This window comes from Pseudoliparis swirei, chromosome 3 (assembly GCF_029220125.1).
Source record: "Pseudoliparis swirei isolate HS2019 ecotype Mariana Trench chromosome 3, NWPU_hadal_v1, whole genome shotgun sequence".
Taxonomy (NCBI): Eukaryota; Metazoa; Chordata; class Actinopteri; order Perciformes; family Liparidae; genus Pseudoliparis; species Pseudoliparis swirei.
Window position 1 is genome coordinate 22,766,063 of NC_079390.1, and position 18,866 is coordinate 22,784,928.

Consider the following 18,866-nt stretch of genomic DNA (forward strand, 5'->3'; position numbering starts at 1 on the left):
ACATACACAATCACAGTCTCACACACCCTCATACACTCACACAAACACACACAAACTCACTCTCTCTCTCTCTCTCTCTCACACAATCACAGTCTCACACACTCTCATACACTCACTCACACACACACTCACACTCTCTCTCACACACTCACTCTCACACACACACACTCACACAAACACACACACACACTCACTCTCTCACACACACACACTCACACAAACACACACACTCACTCTCTCTCTCACACACACACAAACACAGTCTTACACACACCCTCATACACTCACTCTCACACAAACACACACACACACACACACACACTCACATACTCACTCACTCACACTCACACTCTCACCCACCCACACACACACACATGCCCGCTGATCCCTAAGTCAGTGGTTCTCAACCTTTTTTCAGTGATGTACCCTCTGTGAAATACTTTTTTCAGCCAAGTACCCCCTAACCAGCGCAAATAATCTTTGGTAAAAAAAAAGGTAGTAGGCCTAATACACAGCACTGTGCCATCAGTGTCGGATTTATTAAACTGTCAACAATGAACATTGCATTAAACTGAATGCTTTAGCATTTACATTTTAATGAGAAACTTGTGCTTGTGCTTCACTGAGGATCTTTGTCAGTCTTGGTGGCAGGGAGGCCACTGCTGTGATGAAGCTCTTCTCCAGGCACAGTCTGTTTCTTTGCTTTGTTTTGATCAGTCATTGCAGAGAAGGAGGCCTCACATACATATGTGGAGGCAAAGGGCAGCAGCTGCTCCAAAGCTTTCTGTCCCAGGTCAGGGTGCTCCTGCTTCACACACACCCACCACTGTGTGAGTGTGGATGTGGCAAACTTCATCTGGAGGCCACGGTCAGATGACACTTCCAGGAGTTTTTCCTGATAAGTGACAGGTAGCTTCTGTTTGCTTCAGACAAGAGGAATGGGTTTCTCACCCAATCCAGCTGTACAGATTTATCCTCCATGTCAGGAAAGTAGGAATGAAAATCTTTCATCACGTTGGTCAAATGTCCCACGATGACCGACTTGACTGGAGCTCTGTCCACATCCTCACGAGAGAGAAAAGCATCCACCTGGGGAAAGCAGGTGAAATCTCCCTCTGCAGAGGACCTTCTCCACAGCTCTGCTTTCTTCAGGAAGCCACCCACCTTGTCATACATGTTAACAGCCGGTTGAGTATTCTCCCTCGAGAGAGCCAGCGTCCTTCTGTGTGCAGTGTTGTGTGTTCAGCTCCCATGTCTTCACAGAGGCGGCGAAACAGGCGTGCATTGCGTGGCCTTGACTTTATGAAGTTGATCACTTTGACGCTGTCGTTCAAAACGTCATGTAACACAGGGCTCATTTTCTTGCACGCCAACGCTTCCCTGTGTGACACAGTGAGTCCACTTCATGTCGGGGGTTTCCTTTTTTAATGCGCGCTATGAGTCCTCTTGCGCTGCCCGTCATTGAGGCCGCTGCGTCCGTGCAGATGCTGCGGGGGGGGGGGGGGGGTTTGCTAGTGAGAGTGTGCGCGGATGTGTCGGCGCGCATCACGGCAGAGCGATGCGATCCGAGAAGTGTTAACGGGGGGTGCCGAGCGATTAAATATATCTCTTGTTCTATTTTGTGGAGCCCCCTCAGGACTTTGTGCCCTACGCGCAGCGCGTAGCGCGCGTTATGGGAGCGGCGGCGCTGCGTGGACGTAAATCCCATTAAAACATAGTCGTCTGAAAACTGACGGGATTTTGCCGGCTCTGGTTTGGCTTTCTTTGGCACTTGTCCCTCCGTGTTTTCAGCAGCATTGCTGCTACGCTTCAACCACGACTTCATGATTTGAGTTTAAAAGCTGGCAGTGATAGACGGGTCATGTTGGGTCAAACCATCCTGATATGGGGGAGACTGGGTTTTTAGGATAATTAAATTAAATTGCCTACTTAATATACAATTCAGTTTATGAACTTACACTTGTGTTTTATTGAATATTTATTAAATAACTATTTTTAAAGGATTTTTGAATGGATGCTAATTTTAAATAGATTTTTAAAAAATCTCACGCCTGAGTGCCTTCACGTACCCAGAATGCGGACCATTTGAGAACCACTGCCCTAAGGCGTGGTAGTAAAGGTGCATGAATGAACTTTTAAAGTTTGATGGATCACACGACGACGGGAGCTTTGCCTTCGCTTGTGGAGCCGTTCTTCTTCTTCTTCTTCTCTTTTTTTAGGGGGCAGAATTGAGACAGAAAGAATCGTCTCCAGCAGAAACACAAGTCAGTTTCTCTCTCCAGAACGCGCCTCGACATCAATCCCCCGCCGGCTGCGGCTCGGATTGATTTCCCCGGCCGCTGGTTTCACAGGACAATTAAACCAAAGCGGCTAAAAAACTAAATCTAATACCATCGGAATCGAGACCGGCTGTGTCAACGCAGAGCGCCCGCCGGCCCTCTGCTGGCGACATAAAGAGATGCGATCGCAGAAACACAATCTGGGTTACGATCGCCGCCGTTTATTCTCTGAGCCGCCGAGGCTCCGATTTCAGGGAGAGTTCAGAGAAATTAATCCTCTGGTCGGCGAGCGGATCGGGTCACATGACCCGCTGACCGGAACCTAATAGGGCACTATTATAAAAAACAACATAGCATTAGGCTAATACTTCATAGATACACTGTACACACTTAAATTAACACTTAAAATGTACTTAAATGTAATATGCCCCGCTATTTAATGTTATTGTATATTTGTAAAAAATAAATAATTTGCTACTGCTTCAAGTTATTCCCCCCAGGATATAAATAAAGTAAAATCTAAAACTCAGTACTATTTCAAAAAACAAAGTACATATATATATATATGAATATATACATATATACACATACATATATGTATATATATATATATATATACATACATATGTATACATATATGTATATGTTTATATTATAAACATATACATATATATGTATATATACATATATGTATATCTACATATATATGTAGATATACATATATTTATATATACATATATACATGTATGTATATATATATATATATCGGTTTATGGTAGGTGTTAAAAATAGAAAAAGAGGCTCGGATGCAGAGGGAAAAAATTAAATGAACTATTTTTTCCTTTATGTGACGCGTGAGTTTAAAAGATGGCACAACATTAATTTCCACTCAACTGTTGGGAGCTGCTGCACATTAAATGCCGATAATCCCGCCCGGTGACGTCACCGTTATCGGCGATGAAGCCCAGCGGGGCTGAAAATGGACACGTCGCCATAGACTTTGAATTTAGTGACAAATTATTCATTTGTGGGACGCGATTGATGAGACTTAAAAGTTTGGGCGGAGCCGAGCTTCGAGTTCACCGAGCGTGATTTTTGCACTCGTCACTTTTCTACCTCGCCGTCCTGGCTGATTTATAATGATCTATCCGAGTTAAATCAATCGTATTGTTCTCAAGTTTCAAGTTTCAAGTTTCAAGTTTTTATTGTCACATCCCCTTTTATACAAGTATAATCGGTTCGTGAAATTCTTATGTGCAAAACACCCGACAGCAGTAGCAGACTAAAAAAAGAATAAGAATGAGAATAAACTATACAATATCCACACACAAAAAAGAAGAAAGTATTAACAATATATATATAAAACAGTGTAATAGAATATACATCATGACAATATATATATATAAAACAATGTAATAAAATATACACTTTTTTGAGACTATATATATATATATGTATATACATACAATATATATATACAATATATATATATATAAACAATGTAATAAAATATACACCATGGCCATAGATATTCACAGAATATGTTCTGGTGTGTAGTGTTAATGAGGGTCTCAGTCCTTGTTCAGCAGCCTGATGGCCTGACTGAAGAAGCTGTCCCTCAGTCTGTTTGTGCGGCACTTGATACTGCGGTATCGCCTGCCTGACGGTAGAAGGGTGAACAGTTTGTGGCCGGGGTGGTTATTGTCTTTCAGCATCCGTTTGGCCCTGGCCACGCACCGCCTGGTGTATATGTCCAGGATGGAGGGAAGCTCACCTCCAACGATGTACTGTGCCGACCGCACCACCCTCTGTAGTGCCCTACGCTCCAGGGCGGTGCAGTTCCCGTACCAGACGGTGATGCAACCTGTCAGAACACTCTCGATGGTACTGGTGTAGAATGTTCTGAGGATGCGGGGGGCCATGTTGAATTTCCTCAGTCGCCTAAGGAAATACAGGCGTTGTTGGGCCCTTTTCACCACGTGAGTGGTGTGCGTGGTCCATGTGAGGTCCTCGGAGATGTGCACGCCGAGGAACTTGAAGCTGCTGACCCTCTCTACTGCAACTCCGTCTATGGAGATGGGGGTGTGCTCTCCTCTCCGTGTTACGGTTATTTTAGGATAATAAAAGACATTCAAGTCTTCAGAATTGGTGAGCACGGTTCCCTTGTGTGTGTGTGTATGTGGAAATGGAGAAATACATCCACATTGCAGCGCGTCACGATCCCGGGGAGCCGGCTCCACCTCCACTGTGGGACTTAAAAGACACTCATTGAAATGAAAAAGCGGGCCACTTTAAAGCGATTTATATTTGGGCGAAAAGAAGAAAAAAAACGAGTCGCACAGAGCCGGTCCATCTGTGACGCCGCTACGTCTCAAAATAACCATCACAAAATGGTTATTTATTCTCCCGGCGCCGTGTTTTAAAGCGCCGCTCGGGGCGGACGGGCGCCGCCGCCGGCAGGAAGAGCGGCAGCTTCGAAAAGCAAAGTTTGTCTTATTTAAAAATGAAAGCCCAGGAGGAAAGCCTTCCTCCCCCAGATGTTACCAACGTGTGACGCTTGTGATGTATTCCAGTGTGTGTGTATGAATATATGGAAATATATGGAAATATATATAAATATGGTTGATTAAGTGCTGGAATTCACTTAATTTTCTCTCAGATTGCCTCAATTTCTTTTTTACCAGTTACTGATTTCCATGTTGCCATCGTGGCTGAATAGACATGCGATCGGGAGATGATTACAAATTAAATACCACCACACGCACGCACGCACGCACGCACGCACGCACGCACGCACGCACGCACGCACGCACGCACGCACGCACGCACGCACGCACGCACGCACGCACGGATATTTAGCCTCTTTGAACTTTTAGGTACATCTCAATTTGAAAGTTTTGCATTGGGCGACTGTGAACACAAGTACGTGACTAATAGATATTCCACTTTAAGACATTTTAAGTTATTTTTTTGTATTACAAGTTTTCAGAAATCTGTAAATTAATTTTTTTTGCATTACCTTATCAAATATTTGCTAATTTGAAAACACGAGAAATGTGAACATGGGGTGAAGTCTGGGTTCATTTAGGGTTTTTACAGAAGGAGTTTAGGGTTTCTCTTTGTTTACCTCCAGAAAATAACAATAAAGTTAAATTATAAATTACACACATTTGAAGACTACAGAAGAAAAGTGTAAACTACATTAACTAATAGATATCACCACTTTAAGACGGTTTTAGTTTTTTTTTTGTATTACAAGTTTTCTGAAATCTATAAATGTAATTTTTTTTGCATTATCTTATCAAATATTTGATAATTTGTAAAGAGAAACGTGAACATTGAGTAAAGTTAATTTAGGTTTTCTCTTTGTTTACCTCCAGAAAATAACAATAGAGTTAAATTACACACATTTTGAAGACTCTTCAGCAGAATAGTTTAAACTACATTAACTTATATAAACATCACCATGAAACTTCACCAGTTGAGATTAAGAATATATATTTTTTTGTATGACAAGGTTCCTGAAATATTAGTAAAAGTATTGTTCAGTAAATATTCTGTTATGGAAGCAAAAATGACTTAAATCTCTAGAATCTGCCGTAGTTTCATTAATTAATTAGTTTACTGTGTTCTATTGATAATGTGTCTTTAGTTATATTTCCATATGAACCAACAGGAGCTTCACGCCCAACGTTAAAGTGTTAAAAACTCACCTATGCTAATAATTTTTGTTGACACACACACACACAGTGTATAGTAACATATGAATCTCACCCTTCATCTTCATTCCTCACCCTTCATTGTTATCTTCACTCTTTACTCTTCATCCTTCACCCTCATCCTTTACCCTTTATCCTCACTCTTCATCTTCATCCTCACCCTTCATCCTCACTCTTCATCCTCATCCTCACCCTTCATCCTCATCCTCATCCTCACCCTCACTGGGTTCTCTGTCTTTAGTGAGTTAGATGATATGAGCCTCGTTGAGTGTACACAGTGTCTATGTGACTTTTAAGAAATAAAAATAAGCCAGGCCAACTTCAAATATTATAATTTTGCATTAGGGTATATTTAAAAAAAGAAAATCCTTATTATGGACGCGGGACCGAGCTGCTGGAGGAAGATTTTTTTTTTTCCTGAAGTAAATATATTCCTCTTCTTTACTTCACGAGACTCTTTCTCCCCCTCTGAAGGCGGGAGGTGATTAACATATGAAAAGCCAGCAGCTCCCGGCTGAGAGGACACTGGGCGACTCGGACTCAAATTGAACAATGTGTGTGTGGGGGGGGGGGGTATATTGATTCACCGCCACTCCACAGTAATGAATGCTGAATGTGCTCCACGTCTCCAGGTCAGTGGCAAGCGCCGCCGCCCCCCCCGAGCTCCCGGTTGGGATTCCTACAGCTCAACATCGGCGTTAGTCCCGCCCCTCGTGCTGATTGGCCGATCGCTAGTCCCTTCAAACACTTTTTTTTATGGGGCAAACCGCTGTTTCGCTTCGGGATGCAAGCGGAAATCAGTCAACTTGAACTCAGTGGAGTGGGCGGAGCTTATTCGTCAATCTGGATTGTTTTGGTGCGAGTTGCCTAATTTTTGGAGTTTCACGAACATCACGCGTGGCTCTCGGCTTGTTGTGCCCAATAAAGCTAAAAATAATTCTCAGCAATGTCTCTTTCCAGAAACAATTTGTTAGTTACTAAAGATAATCCAGACTTTTTAATAAATAAAAAAACTATAGTTCCTGCATGGAGACATGTTTAGATGTTGGGGTGTACTGTCCCTTTAAGGCCAGCAGGAGATCAGTGGTGAGTGCACTGAACTCGCCTCGCTCCACATCCTCTTCTCCTTTTTCTGGGCTGCTTTTTCTCCATTATGTGTGCGAATGCAGGCATCAGCAAAAAGGCAATTAAAATCCTCAACGATGCTTTTATTATTCTACTCTATAAAAAGAAACCTTTTTTTTCAACACTAGTTGACACTGACGTTGTGTTATGTAATTACTATAGTAAAGTAAATCTATACCTCAAAGTGCAACAGCAGGAAGAGTCAGGCACAACTAATTTGGAGATTAGTAACAAATATTATTAAACAGTATTACCGCAGCTGCATAGTGAAACCATTTCACATTTTTGCGAAAATTCAAAGTCACATTTTTATCTTTATTCTTGAGGAATATAAACACAGATTCATTTGAAATTCTCTTGGAGTGTAAATAAGAAAAAATAAAGAAAATAGCACACTGAGTATTTATACAGTAAAGTTAAACATGGTGCATTCAATAACAATTGATGTTTTTCTTCATTTTGGAATTATAGATGAAGGCCAACAGTCAATATTAAGCAGTACGATATAAAACTACATAATTAATTTAAGGAGAGACCCCACAGGTAAAATATATGGTGGATGTAAGTAGAAAGAGAAAGAGAGAGAGAACAAACTCATTGAGATAAAACGGCTTTTAAAAAGACTAAACTTACATTACACACATGTTGAAGACTATGGGGCAAATAAATAACGATTAGAAATCACCATGAAACTTCACCACTTCATTACTCAGACTAAGATAATAATTTTTATAATTAAGTTTTCTTGAGGCGTTATGTCACGGTGACATTTGGGTAATTTAGTCGAAATCTACAGACGCGAATAGACAAAAATAATGAAATGCGTCTTTTTCCCCGTCTGGAAGAAGACGTGTGATGGAAGTGAAATAGCTCAAAATCTGCATGAAAAAAAAAAGTGTTTTTGCCTGTGGTGTCTTGAATTAATATAGTCTATTAAATTGCATCCGCAGTCAAACACATAAAAAGAGTTCACCTTGATGGCTTTGCCCCCGGTTGTTTTCCTATAACCTTTTTGAGAATGGATTTAATATTCAGCTCGTATATGAAGTATATAACAGAGAGTCCTCCAACAATATGCAAGTAGATATTCACGAAGAGCTCTGGCCAAAAAATCTAAAACATGGCGCATTTATTGTTCGTGACCGTACAGTTATTGCCAGATCTGTTCTGAGCTCATCAAAGACATGACGGACATTTTTCATCAAGCCTTCCGTCGGTGTGATGAACAACGATGAGCACATGAGTCCTTCTCTTCAAGAGCTGATGGAACACGGATGTACGACCTTTTTCCGTAAATGTGACCCCACACTGTTTACCGTCCCTCGGCCAATCACGCAGCTTCCCTCGTTAAGAAGTAGGCGGGCTCCGTTTCCCTTGACAGTTATTATGCGTCTGTCTGAGGTATCGTGTCTCTTTGTAGTTGTTTTGTGTCTCTTTGTAGTTGTTTAGAGTCTCTTTGTAGTTGTTTGGAGTCTCTTTGTAGTTGTTTGGAGTCTCTTTGTAGTTGTTTAGTCTCTTCGTAGTTGTTTTGTGTCTCTTTGTAGTTGTTTAGAGTCTCTTTGTAGTTGTTTGGAGTCTCTTTGTAGTTGTTTAGTCTCTTTGTAGTTGTTTTGTGTCTCTTTGTAGTTGTTTAGAGTCTCTTTGTAGTTGTTTGGAGTCTCTTTGTAGTTGTTTTTAGTCTCTTTGTAGTTGTTTAGTCTCTTTGTAGTTGTTTAGAGTCTCTTTGTAGTTGTTTGTGTCTCTTTGTAGTTGTTTAGAGTCTCTTTGTAGTTGTTTAGAGTCTCTTTGTAGTTGTTATGTGTCTCTTTGTAGTTAATTTGAGTCTCTTTGTAGTTGGTTTTAGTATCTTTGTAGTTGTTTTGTGTCACTTTGTAGTTGGTTTGAGTCTCTTTGTAGTTGGTTTGAGTCACTTTGTAGTTGGTTTGAGTCACTTTGTAGTTATTTTGAGTCTCTTTGTAGTTGTTTTGAGTGTGTTTGTAGTTATTTTGAGTCTCTTTGTAGTTGGTTTGAGTCTCTTTGTAGTTGTTTTTAGTCTCTTTGTAGTTGTTTTGAGTCTTTTTGTAGTTGTTTTGAGTCTTTTTCTGGCCACTTTGTATTCTTTTTGCTTTTTTCTGTTGTTGTTTTAAGTCTGTGTGTTTTTTGTTGTTGCTATTTTTAGATTTAGATTTGATATACTTTATTCATACTCGGGGAATTTCTTTGTTGCAGCAATAAGCGCGTTTGCAAATAGTTTTTTAATTAAATTGTCATTGTGAGTCTCTTAGTGGTCTTTTTGTGTCTCTTTGGAGGCGTTTCATGATTCTTTGAGGCCATTTCTAGTCTCTTCCCTGCTGCTGTGTTTCTCTATGAAAGACATTTTAAAGATGAAGTTAGCTCTCCATCCGCGGCTGAGTTACAAACTCTCCAGTTTGACATCATATTGTAAATATTAGACTATAATTTTCCGTTCTGTCGATTAGACTCCAATCTATTTCCACTCTGCTGCGTTTCTTTGGACGGGCGGTCCGTGTTTGCAGATATTAATGAAATAATCTCGGCGAATGAACAGTGAGTTCTGTTTAATCCCGGCTCCTCACTTTGACAAGCGGCTATTGTTCAAAAATCCACTGGATTAAACGCCCCCCCCCCCCCAGAGCTCCTCCAGGTTTTGCCGTATACTCAGAAAGTCATAACTCTGCCACATAAACACAGGACATCAACACAGATGATACCTCTGGCTCACACAGGAGATGTGCCATCTGGAGAGTTTCACCGATCAGAACCGCACATATATTCACTTGTGTGGGCTTCAATTCAAAAGGCCTGTCAAATCTAATCGAACACATAATTCACACAATAATCCTCAACCGTCTTCACAAAGAGAGAGAAATTAAACGACTAGAAAATTGCACACAGTGAACAAAAGATGGCCCCCTTTTCCCTGTGTTCATATTCATGAGCTGGTGGATCATCTGAATCCAAAGACTCATTCAAATCCCCCGAAACACTGAACATCTATTGTTGAGATCTTTACTCAGTTCACTTCCAGAAACGTCTGCATGAAAATATCCATTTGCAAACTTTGAGATATCAGCACTGTCACGCGCTTGTAATTTGTTTTAAAAAATGAATTCATCTGGCAAGAATCGATCTCATTTCAGTTTCCTTCAGTGTTTAAATTTTTTTAGGATTTCTTAAAAAGTTTGTTCATTGATTTACACCGACGACAACTGAGCTGTAGGTGAGCTTCAGTTTGGCCTCAGGGACTGGAGAAAATATTAAAAATGGCGATATTGTGCTTTGTGAAACCGTAAACACTATTTTTTATTTGTATTAATAGTTCACATGCATAGATTGACAAAGTCACATTTGATTTAATGTGCAAACAACATGTGCCCCCTAAGTAATGCACATGTTGAACACACTACACTGTTCTTCTGATTCTATGTATATGGTAGAATACTATGTCAGCTTTTCTAAAATTATTATTATTATCTTTTTTTTATCGCAATATATTGAATTATGTTGAATCGTAACTCGTGTCTCATGATATAAGATAGTGCCATATCTATTTCAGCCGTAACGTTCACTTGAATTAAGACATGATGGAGTGACGCCGGGACCAGATGCACCTGTAACCAGACTGCAGCGATCCTTCATTCATAATCTGGACGACAGAAACACATCATGGCGTCTCCACGAGTTATATCGGCTCCATTTATTCCGGCTGAGTGACTCAAAAACGTTGATATGATCAGTTATTATGTTTTGCCCTGAAACATCACTGAGTTACCGACCCTCGGACGAATGGCTCTAAACTAAGATGGCGACCGTGGCGTTAGCTGGTTAGCGTTAGCGCTTAGCTCAAGGATCAGCTCTGGCACGTTTCTTCTGGATCAATTCGCCCTCTTCTGAGATGTTACAGCGATGTACTTATTTGCAATAGCCACTAGTCAGCGGGGCAGATTACGTCTGGTGCTAAATGGATGTGTAATTATTCATAGCCGTGAACAGATTACGAATGATCTATAGGCACATTTAAAGTGATGGATCGGCAGCGTATCTTTTCTCCCGCCGCCGTCGGACGCATCCATCAGGCGGCCATTGTTTCTGTGACGGGCCGAAACTCTTTGATCTTTCACGGCGATCAAAACTCTCGCCAACCGCAACTTCTCTCCGTCCCCATAAAATATGTTAACCGCCGCCAACGAGTCATAAGACCTCCGAACCTTCGTTGACCGACGCTTTTATACGCACTCATAAAGGAGGGTCTCTTCCACTTGAGAGAAGTGGTTTCTCAAAAAGCAGAATATACTTATTTTTTGGTTCTCTGAAATAAGTTTTTTCGTGAAATTATAGGTTAGGGCACTTATAAGCTTGATAGCTTCAGCCTCGACGCTTTCGGTCAGCCACTTTCTTCTTTTGCTGAATTTTGATTTTTGTACATTTTGCTGATCAAAATAAACTAAACTAAATATAAATAATACTTTAGGAAATGTAAAATGTCTGTGTTGTTTGCATTGCGTAAGCCAAAAGGTATTTCACTTCCATGCCTTTACGATAGAATCACCTCAAGCAACAAGTCCAGAACGCCGTAATGTCAAACTTGCTTTATGAGTCGTGGAAATTAAAGTAGCCGCTCAGACCATTTATTCCCTGCTCGGTTCAGGGTGGAGTCGGCCATGTTTGCTCAAAGGATTTGTGCTTGATCTCATGGCGGCGCTTCACGTTGCCAAATTTAATAATTGCCAAGGTCTGGGAACGCGTGAAACCCGCCGGTTTGGAACCGCCTTTGAGAAAACGAACATGTACGAGTCCGACCGTTCTTGATTTATAAAAGCTCAGTTTTTTTGCTGTCTACTCGACGTGTGAAGTATATGTATATGGTTTTTTTTGGACTGATTTATTCCTCCAGCTCTCGTCTCTGGTCTAGTCTTTCCCTCGTTTCTCACTCGATGACTCCAGTCACAACGCTAATGGGAAGGCATCGCTGGATTTACGGCCCTTAATCGTTACTTGACTGCTCTGTCTTTTTGTTTCTTCCCCTAATATGTTTTTGATGCTGAAATATGCGTTTGAACACATCTCTGGTAAACACAAGATAAGACTTTAAAGTGGCGTTTTGTGTGATTCTTCACGGAGAAACTCAGATCCAACAAACTAAATCAAATAGTTAACTAAATTGTCTCGAGTTACTTCGAAATTCTTTGGTTAAGGACGCACACAATCACTGCGTGAGCTCCCCGGACCACGAAGCCGTAAAGGCTAGAAAAAGATGTCGTTAAAAAAATGTAATAATAATAATGGACTTGGAAAAAATTTATTGGTTAAAGGTCCCTCGTCCAGATGGGACGGCGTCTGGGACTGGACCCAAAACCGCGGGACCGCCCAATACCAACCTCTGGTTCAGCCAATCATTCATGATAATTACAACAGTGTACTCCCTCAAATGAATTTCTAAGATCTATAAAAAAAGAAGTTCTGTTTACCTTCAGCACAGTGGTTCCCAGCTCCAGACCCACCAGCACCGTCCGGTCCACCAGCTCGGCTATCCTGGGGTCGCCCACCTTCAGCGAGTCCTGGACCAGGTCCGTGACGTCCACCTGCCAGTCGGGCCCCAGCATGGTGATGACCTGGTCGGTGCCCTCCGTGGACGTGGTGTGGAACTGGGTCAGCACCTTGACCAGGGCCCGCTGGTACTGAAGGGTGCAGCCCCGGCTCACCCGGCGCTCGTCGTCGTCGTCGTCCGCGTCGCTGTCTCTGGTGCTCCTTGGATCGGAGGAAAGAAATGGGGAATAATTGCAATGGAGAATGTACTGATGGAGTCATGGATAGTTTTTAACTCGCTAAATAAAAGGAGCTGCTACCCTGAACCACCCGTGACAAATATTTGAGGCAGCAGAGTTTCCTGCGAGATGAGGCAACGAGTTGAAAAACTTGAGAAGCTGAAGTCGGGGGGGGCAAACGCGTCTGCAGTCTGCCCCCCCGAAGAGATCGAGAACCCTCCCGAAAAACATTTTAAAAAGCTTAAAACCGATCACAAACCGGACCGCTTCTCTAAACCGAGCAGCTGCTGCATCTCGATGCGTGCCGTCTGCTCCGGGCAAAATTTGTTATTATTTCTTCAAACCACAGGGCCAGCAGCTCCTCAAAGTACAAACATTTAATTTCCCCAAAAAGGGGTTATTTAGATGAATCGATGGGGGAATTTATCAGACAATTCAAATACATGACCACGCCCCCTTTTTGTGTTTTCCTTTTCTAAAAACATTATTTCCATTTAATATAGATGGAATTTTACTGGATACTTTGTCATCTGAAGAAAAGTTGAACATTTTGTTATTCATATTGGCAAGTAAAAGAAAAAAGCTAAACGTAGCTATGCTAAGTTAAGCGATATTACAAAATGAGTCAATGCAGAAGCGCCCCGGTTCAGGCACAGAACGAGGTGGCAAAGCCACTATGAAGTGAACACCATGGAGACGACGGCCTCGGCAGGTGAAGAGCTCCAGGCTTTATGTTATTCAGAGCAATGATTCAAAGCTTCAGTTCGACCTGCGCCGACGCATTCTGACAAACGATAAAAAGACCTGCGGCATAAAAAATATCACCGCGCTGCGACAACCCGGCGGCAACACAGGCCGGGTTGGGGGCTTACAATAACGCATATGGATTCTGAATTGATTATTATTTGAAAAATTTGAATTTATTCATTATTAGTATATTTTTTATGAGACAATATGCATCTTTCCAGTTGAAAAGTACAATTAAACACATTGGAAATGTATCAAATAATCAGAATAAAAACGTGAAACAACTACAATGAATTGTGATTAATAAGTAGTCGCTATTACTCAAAGAGAGAGGTTGTTTCTTTTTCTGTTGTTGTTTTGTCGAAATAAATAAAAATAAAAATTCTTGATCGGAGAACATCTGAATTAAAAATAGTTTTCACTTTAAAAGGGTTTCATACACTCTGAAAACTGTTTTCTCGTGTCACACTGTTACAAACGTATAACACAATTGAGCTAATGTTTTTTATTCTTATTTTATCTCATCTTATTTTAACTAATCTGATTTTGATTGATTTAATCTAACCTTATTATATATTATTTTATCAAATAGACTTTGATCTAATTTTATTATATATTATTTTATCTCATCTATTTGAACTAATCTAATCTTGTCTCGTTTGATTTGATCTAATCTAACCCTATTTTACATTATTTTATCTAATCTATTCTAACTTTATCTAATCTTATATTATATTATTTTATCCAATATCGTCTCAAAAAGTAACGTTATACAAGAAGATCCCGCGCAAGAAAAACTGGAACCCCAAAAACAAATTATTCCGTGAGACGCAACATTCCCTCCAGCCGGCATCAGGTCAGAAACCACTGAGCCGATGTCGGCTAGGAGGGAAATTTGCGTCTCACGGAATAACCGCCGCGGTCCGAGAGTGACGGCGGAGCTTCGGCTCACGTCGTGGCCGTCGTACCGAGGCGAGTGAGTTAACTCCACAGCCACTCGGTTAAAAGCAGAGGAAGAGAAAAAAAGACTCTCTTCGTCATCTTGTCAGAGAGTTCCCAACTCTTCGCTCGGGTCATAGAAAGTTCACCTTCCGAGTCTGCACCTGAAAATAAGTTGTTTTTTTGCCCCCAGAAGAATGTTGTCTGTTCTTATTAGTTTTTGATACGAGCGTACGAGCTGAAGCTCCAGTGCACATGGACTGCCCGCCCAATTCCTTTAAAAAAAATTTTTTTTTAAGAGGATGTTGCCAGCTAACGCAGCCAGTGAGCAATTCTACTGCTGCGGCTAGCAAAAAAAAAAAAAAAGGGCCGAGAGACCTCGCCACAGAATGTGTCACGTCGCAGAAGGGAAGGAACGTGGGGGATGGAGAGACTGCGGAGGCGGCGAGGGAACGAGTGTGGTAGGGTTAGAGGTCGCGTTCAGGAAGAAGAGCCCGGAGCCCTCGCGAGAGGAAGCCCGGAGTTAAGGAAAAAACAATAATTCATTCCAACAATCACAAAATATGATGCGGCTTTAGCAAAAAAAAACGTCTGACGGCGTTCAGCGTCACGGGGCGTTCGAGGTGCATTTGAGTTCTCGGCCTCGTGCAGTCGAGCTCGTTCTTCTCGTTGGCTGTGGTCTTGTGTGTTTTGGTAATGGCGGACGTCCAAAGGTGTCTCGAGCGTCGTCACGCGGGTTCAAGTGCATCCCAAGTCCTTAACTTCAGGTTTGAGTCTTGTCAAATTATGAGGCGTTCTCGTGAAGAGTTCGTACGATATCTTAAGAAAAGGTAAACCTCATCTTTTAGTCAAAAGTGTACATTTCTGATGGAATAATGAATTAAATTTGTGGGGGTTTTGTTTAGGCAACGGTGGTTTGTTTTTTGGTTTGGCTTAGGAAAAGGTGAAAAAAACAGTTAAGAGACAAATAAATCAAGGTTGGGGAAAACCTGATTTAGTTTCTTTGACCCGTAGCAACCGGCCGACGACGCATTACAGCCCATTCCTTCTTATTGGTATATCTATACAAATTCTATATGAGCCTGCAAATTAAACATGATTCATAATTGGGGTTACGGGTTTAAAAAAAGTATTTCACAATATGCCACGGCTAGATTAATGCATCCCCCCCATGAAGAGTCCTCTTAATCAGGAAACACAAGATGAAGTAAGTCGGTGCTTGAATTATAAATCTATATTCCACGCAGGTTGTTTTTTGCAGAGCTGTATTTTTTAACAGTTGCAGATAAAGATCACGCCACACTTCTACTATTAGTATTATATAATTTGTATAATTGTTGGTGGCATACAAAACGTTAAATAAACACCAGTTATAAAGTCCAAAAGGCAACATAAAAAAATATATGTATGTTTTCATTTAACTAAATATTCTGGTTCAATCGATATCGAGCACGGTGTTTAGCTTTTCATATTTTCACTAAATCTAATTTCTGACTCGGGTGATCTGAAATTTAAAATAACCCCAAAGAGTTTGATGTGGTCACAATACAATCTTTCAAAATAAAACAGTCACCACGTCGGGGATCAAGAATAAACTGACAAACTCTACTTTTAGTTAACATGGAAAGCAAACTCAATTTACTAAAAGCGACGGCTCCAAAACAAGAAGGCGGACGATGATTGATTCCCGATTAGAAAATGTGATGAATGCGGCGAATACATGTGCTTCTCGTTGCATCGTGATTCACGGGCCGCCTCGGCATCATCGACCCTTTGACAAGAACAGAGAGTGTGCAAGATGTAGGAAAAAAGCTCCACCTGCGGTGAAATCGTCCGTGTGGACGGTAGAGATGAATACTCTAGAGCAGGGGTGTCAAACTCATTTCCACCGTGGGCCACATCAGCATCATGGCCGCCTCTTCAAGGGCCGGTTGGACATGAAACTCTGTATGAATTACTCCCAACATGATGTGAAATAACTCTCTTCGCATGTGATTATTGTTTATTTGAGTGTAGAAATATTGTGCATAAGAACATATCTCTGATATTATCACATAAATCCAATTCATTTGAAACCTTCAAATATAGGATAGGATATTATTCCGAAATTTCTTCTAAGAAAAGGTGATCATGTGTCTTTCAAGCCGTTGGGGGCCACATAAAATGACGTGGTCGGCCGGATTCTGCCTGCGGGCCTCGTGTTTGACACCTTTGCTTTAGAGGAACCACCAGGAAAGCTATTGCACCCCCCCCCCCCCCCAGCTCATGAAATACAGCAACTGGGACGTCTTGCTTCCACTTCTTTCGACTACTTTCCATGAGTTACTTGCAACGCGCTGTCTTTTCAAAATAAACTTCTGTTTTTACAGGAAAATAACTTGAAAAAGATTGTAGTTTGGGCTGAATTAATTGGTAACGTAATTTCTGTCTATTTGACATAATTGATGTCAATTTGACGTAATTTATGTCAATTTGACGTAATTAATGTCTAGTTGACGTAATTAATGTCAATTTGACGTAATTAATGTGTAGTTGACGTAATTTATGTCGATTTGACATAAATTACATTACTAATGATTTTTGTAACTTGGTGCACAATCACAGCTTTTTAATATGAATAGTTCACTAATTAAAGCACTATTTACATAAAAGCATTTCAGAAAACATATTTTGCAGCCAAGCCCAATAGTTTCCAGGGTATTCAACCTTTGTTTGTTTAACATGTAATACTTGACTGTTTTTACAGGGTTTGTTTGAATGTAATGACGTGAATGACCATGAATCTGAGATATGAGTTTACAGATAATTACAATCCATCCTCGTCTTTGTGGAGGTTGTTTTTTGGTTCTCTTTTTTGATTCTTCACAGTTCCTTTTGTGTAAAGAATAAAGTATGATTCCTCAATCGCAGGATTCTACTTTAATAAGCTGCCACGCCATGTGTTTTCCCAAGCTCACGAGGTCATTTGCGATCCCTTAATTCTTCAACAACTCCTTAAATTCGCCGTTTGCATTGCGGCCGCGTCGGAATGGATTCGGTTGGCTGTGATGACAGCCGCCGCCCGCGTGACTTTTAATGCTGCCATTAAACATCTCCTAAATGGAGGGTTGTGGGCCTGTTTGTCGCCGCTCAACGTGTGACGAGAATGATGGAAGACTTTTTGTACGAGTCCGGGTTCCTCAATCGAAGAAAAAAAGAGCCCAGGAACACTTTTTCGTCGGGGGTCAATCTTCACGTCCCACTGGGGCCGTCTTTTTCCACATCCAATAGTGTCATATTTCAAACAGCTCATTAATTTTTTTATATTGACAAAAGCTTCCACTGTCTGATATTGACTGACTGAAGATACAACCAACGTGCGTAAAAAAGAAGAAGAAGCTTTCTGTGTATTTACACAGAAGTCAAATTAAGTCTGTGTCTTGGACTTCTAAACTGGGTTCAGATGGGTTCGACGCAAACACGACAGCCGCGCGGATCACATTTGCACTCGAGAGCCTCATTTCTGCTGTGCTCCTGAGCCGGAGAATCTAATTGGAGCAAAACAAGCGACTACATATCAAATCGTGAGTAACAGAGAGAGAGAGAGAGAGGGGGGGGGGGGGGGGAATGAGAGAGAACACGGCGGGGTTGCATGCTCTTAGGATAATGACTTCTGGAGTAATCACGGACTGAAGTAAGAAGGAAAAAAAACCTAATTATACCGCACCAATTGCTGTGTGGCCGTGTTGGCTTTTATCAAAAGGTATCCCGAGGAAGAGGAACGCTCCCTCGGAACATAGGATTATTATTAAAATAATTTATTCGCTCTCCCTCTAGCTTAAGCTCTGCGCGGCTAACGCGCACTGCGGTTATTGCCGGTCGCTAAATGACGTCATCACAAAACCTTCTGAGTCCCGCCCCCTCAGGTAAACACTGTTATTCTGCATCGCCGCCCACCATTACCAGTCCATAATTAATGCGCTCATGGTCATATTTTCCTCACATATTTCTCGAGCTTCCACTGATCGCGTCGTCGTCGCCTCCCGTGTCCCGTTTTTTTCCCGATTCAACGTTAGCTAGCTAAAACCCACGTGACGCTGCGTCATGCTCGGTGTGGTGTTAATGAAACCTACAGTACCTGATCACTGAAACTATGCAACTATTTTTTCACATTGAGACATGGAAATATATATATTTTTATAGCCCCAAATAGTTATTCGCAATTCAATCTAATCATTTGGTGCCGTGAGGCTGAACCCAACAGGCGAGAAAACCACACTGAACAAGCGGAGGCAGGAAGTGTGTTCGCTGAG

At 41.4% G+C, this 18,866-nt stretch overlaps 1 protein-coding gene across 1 annotated transcript in view; it reads right to left on the reverse strand.

Moving 5' to 3' along the window:
• Nucleotides 1–18,866, reverse strand: part of tmem132e (transmembrane protein 132E) — an 89,403-nt gene that overhangs the window by 6,540 nt on the left and 63,997 nt on the right. The window contains exon 7 of the mRNA XM_056441442.1: nt 12,592–12,871. Within this exon, the coding sequence (XP_056297417.1) occupies nt 12,592–12,871 (280 nt within the window). The remainder of the gene's footprint in view (nt 1–12,591; nt 12,872–18,866) is intronic.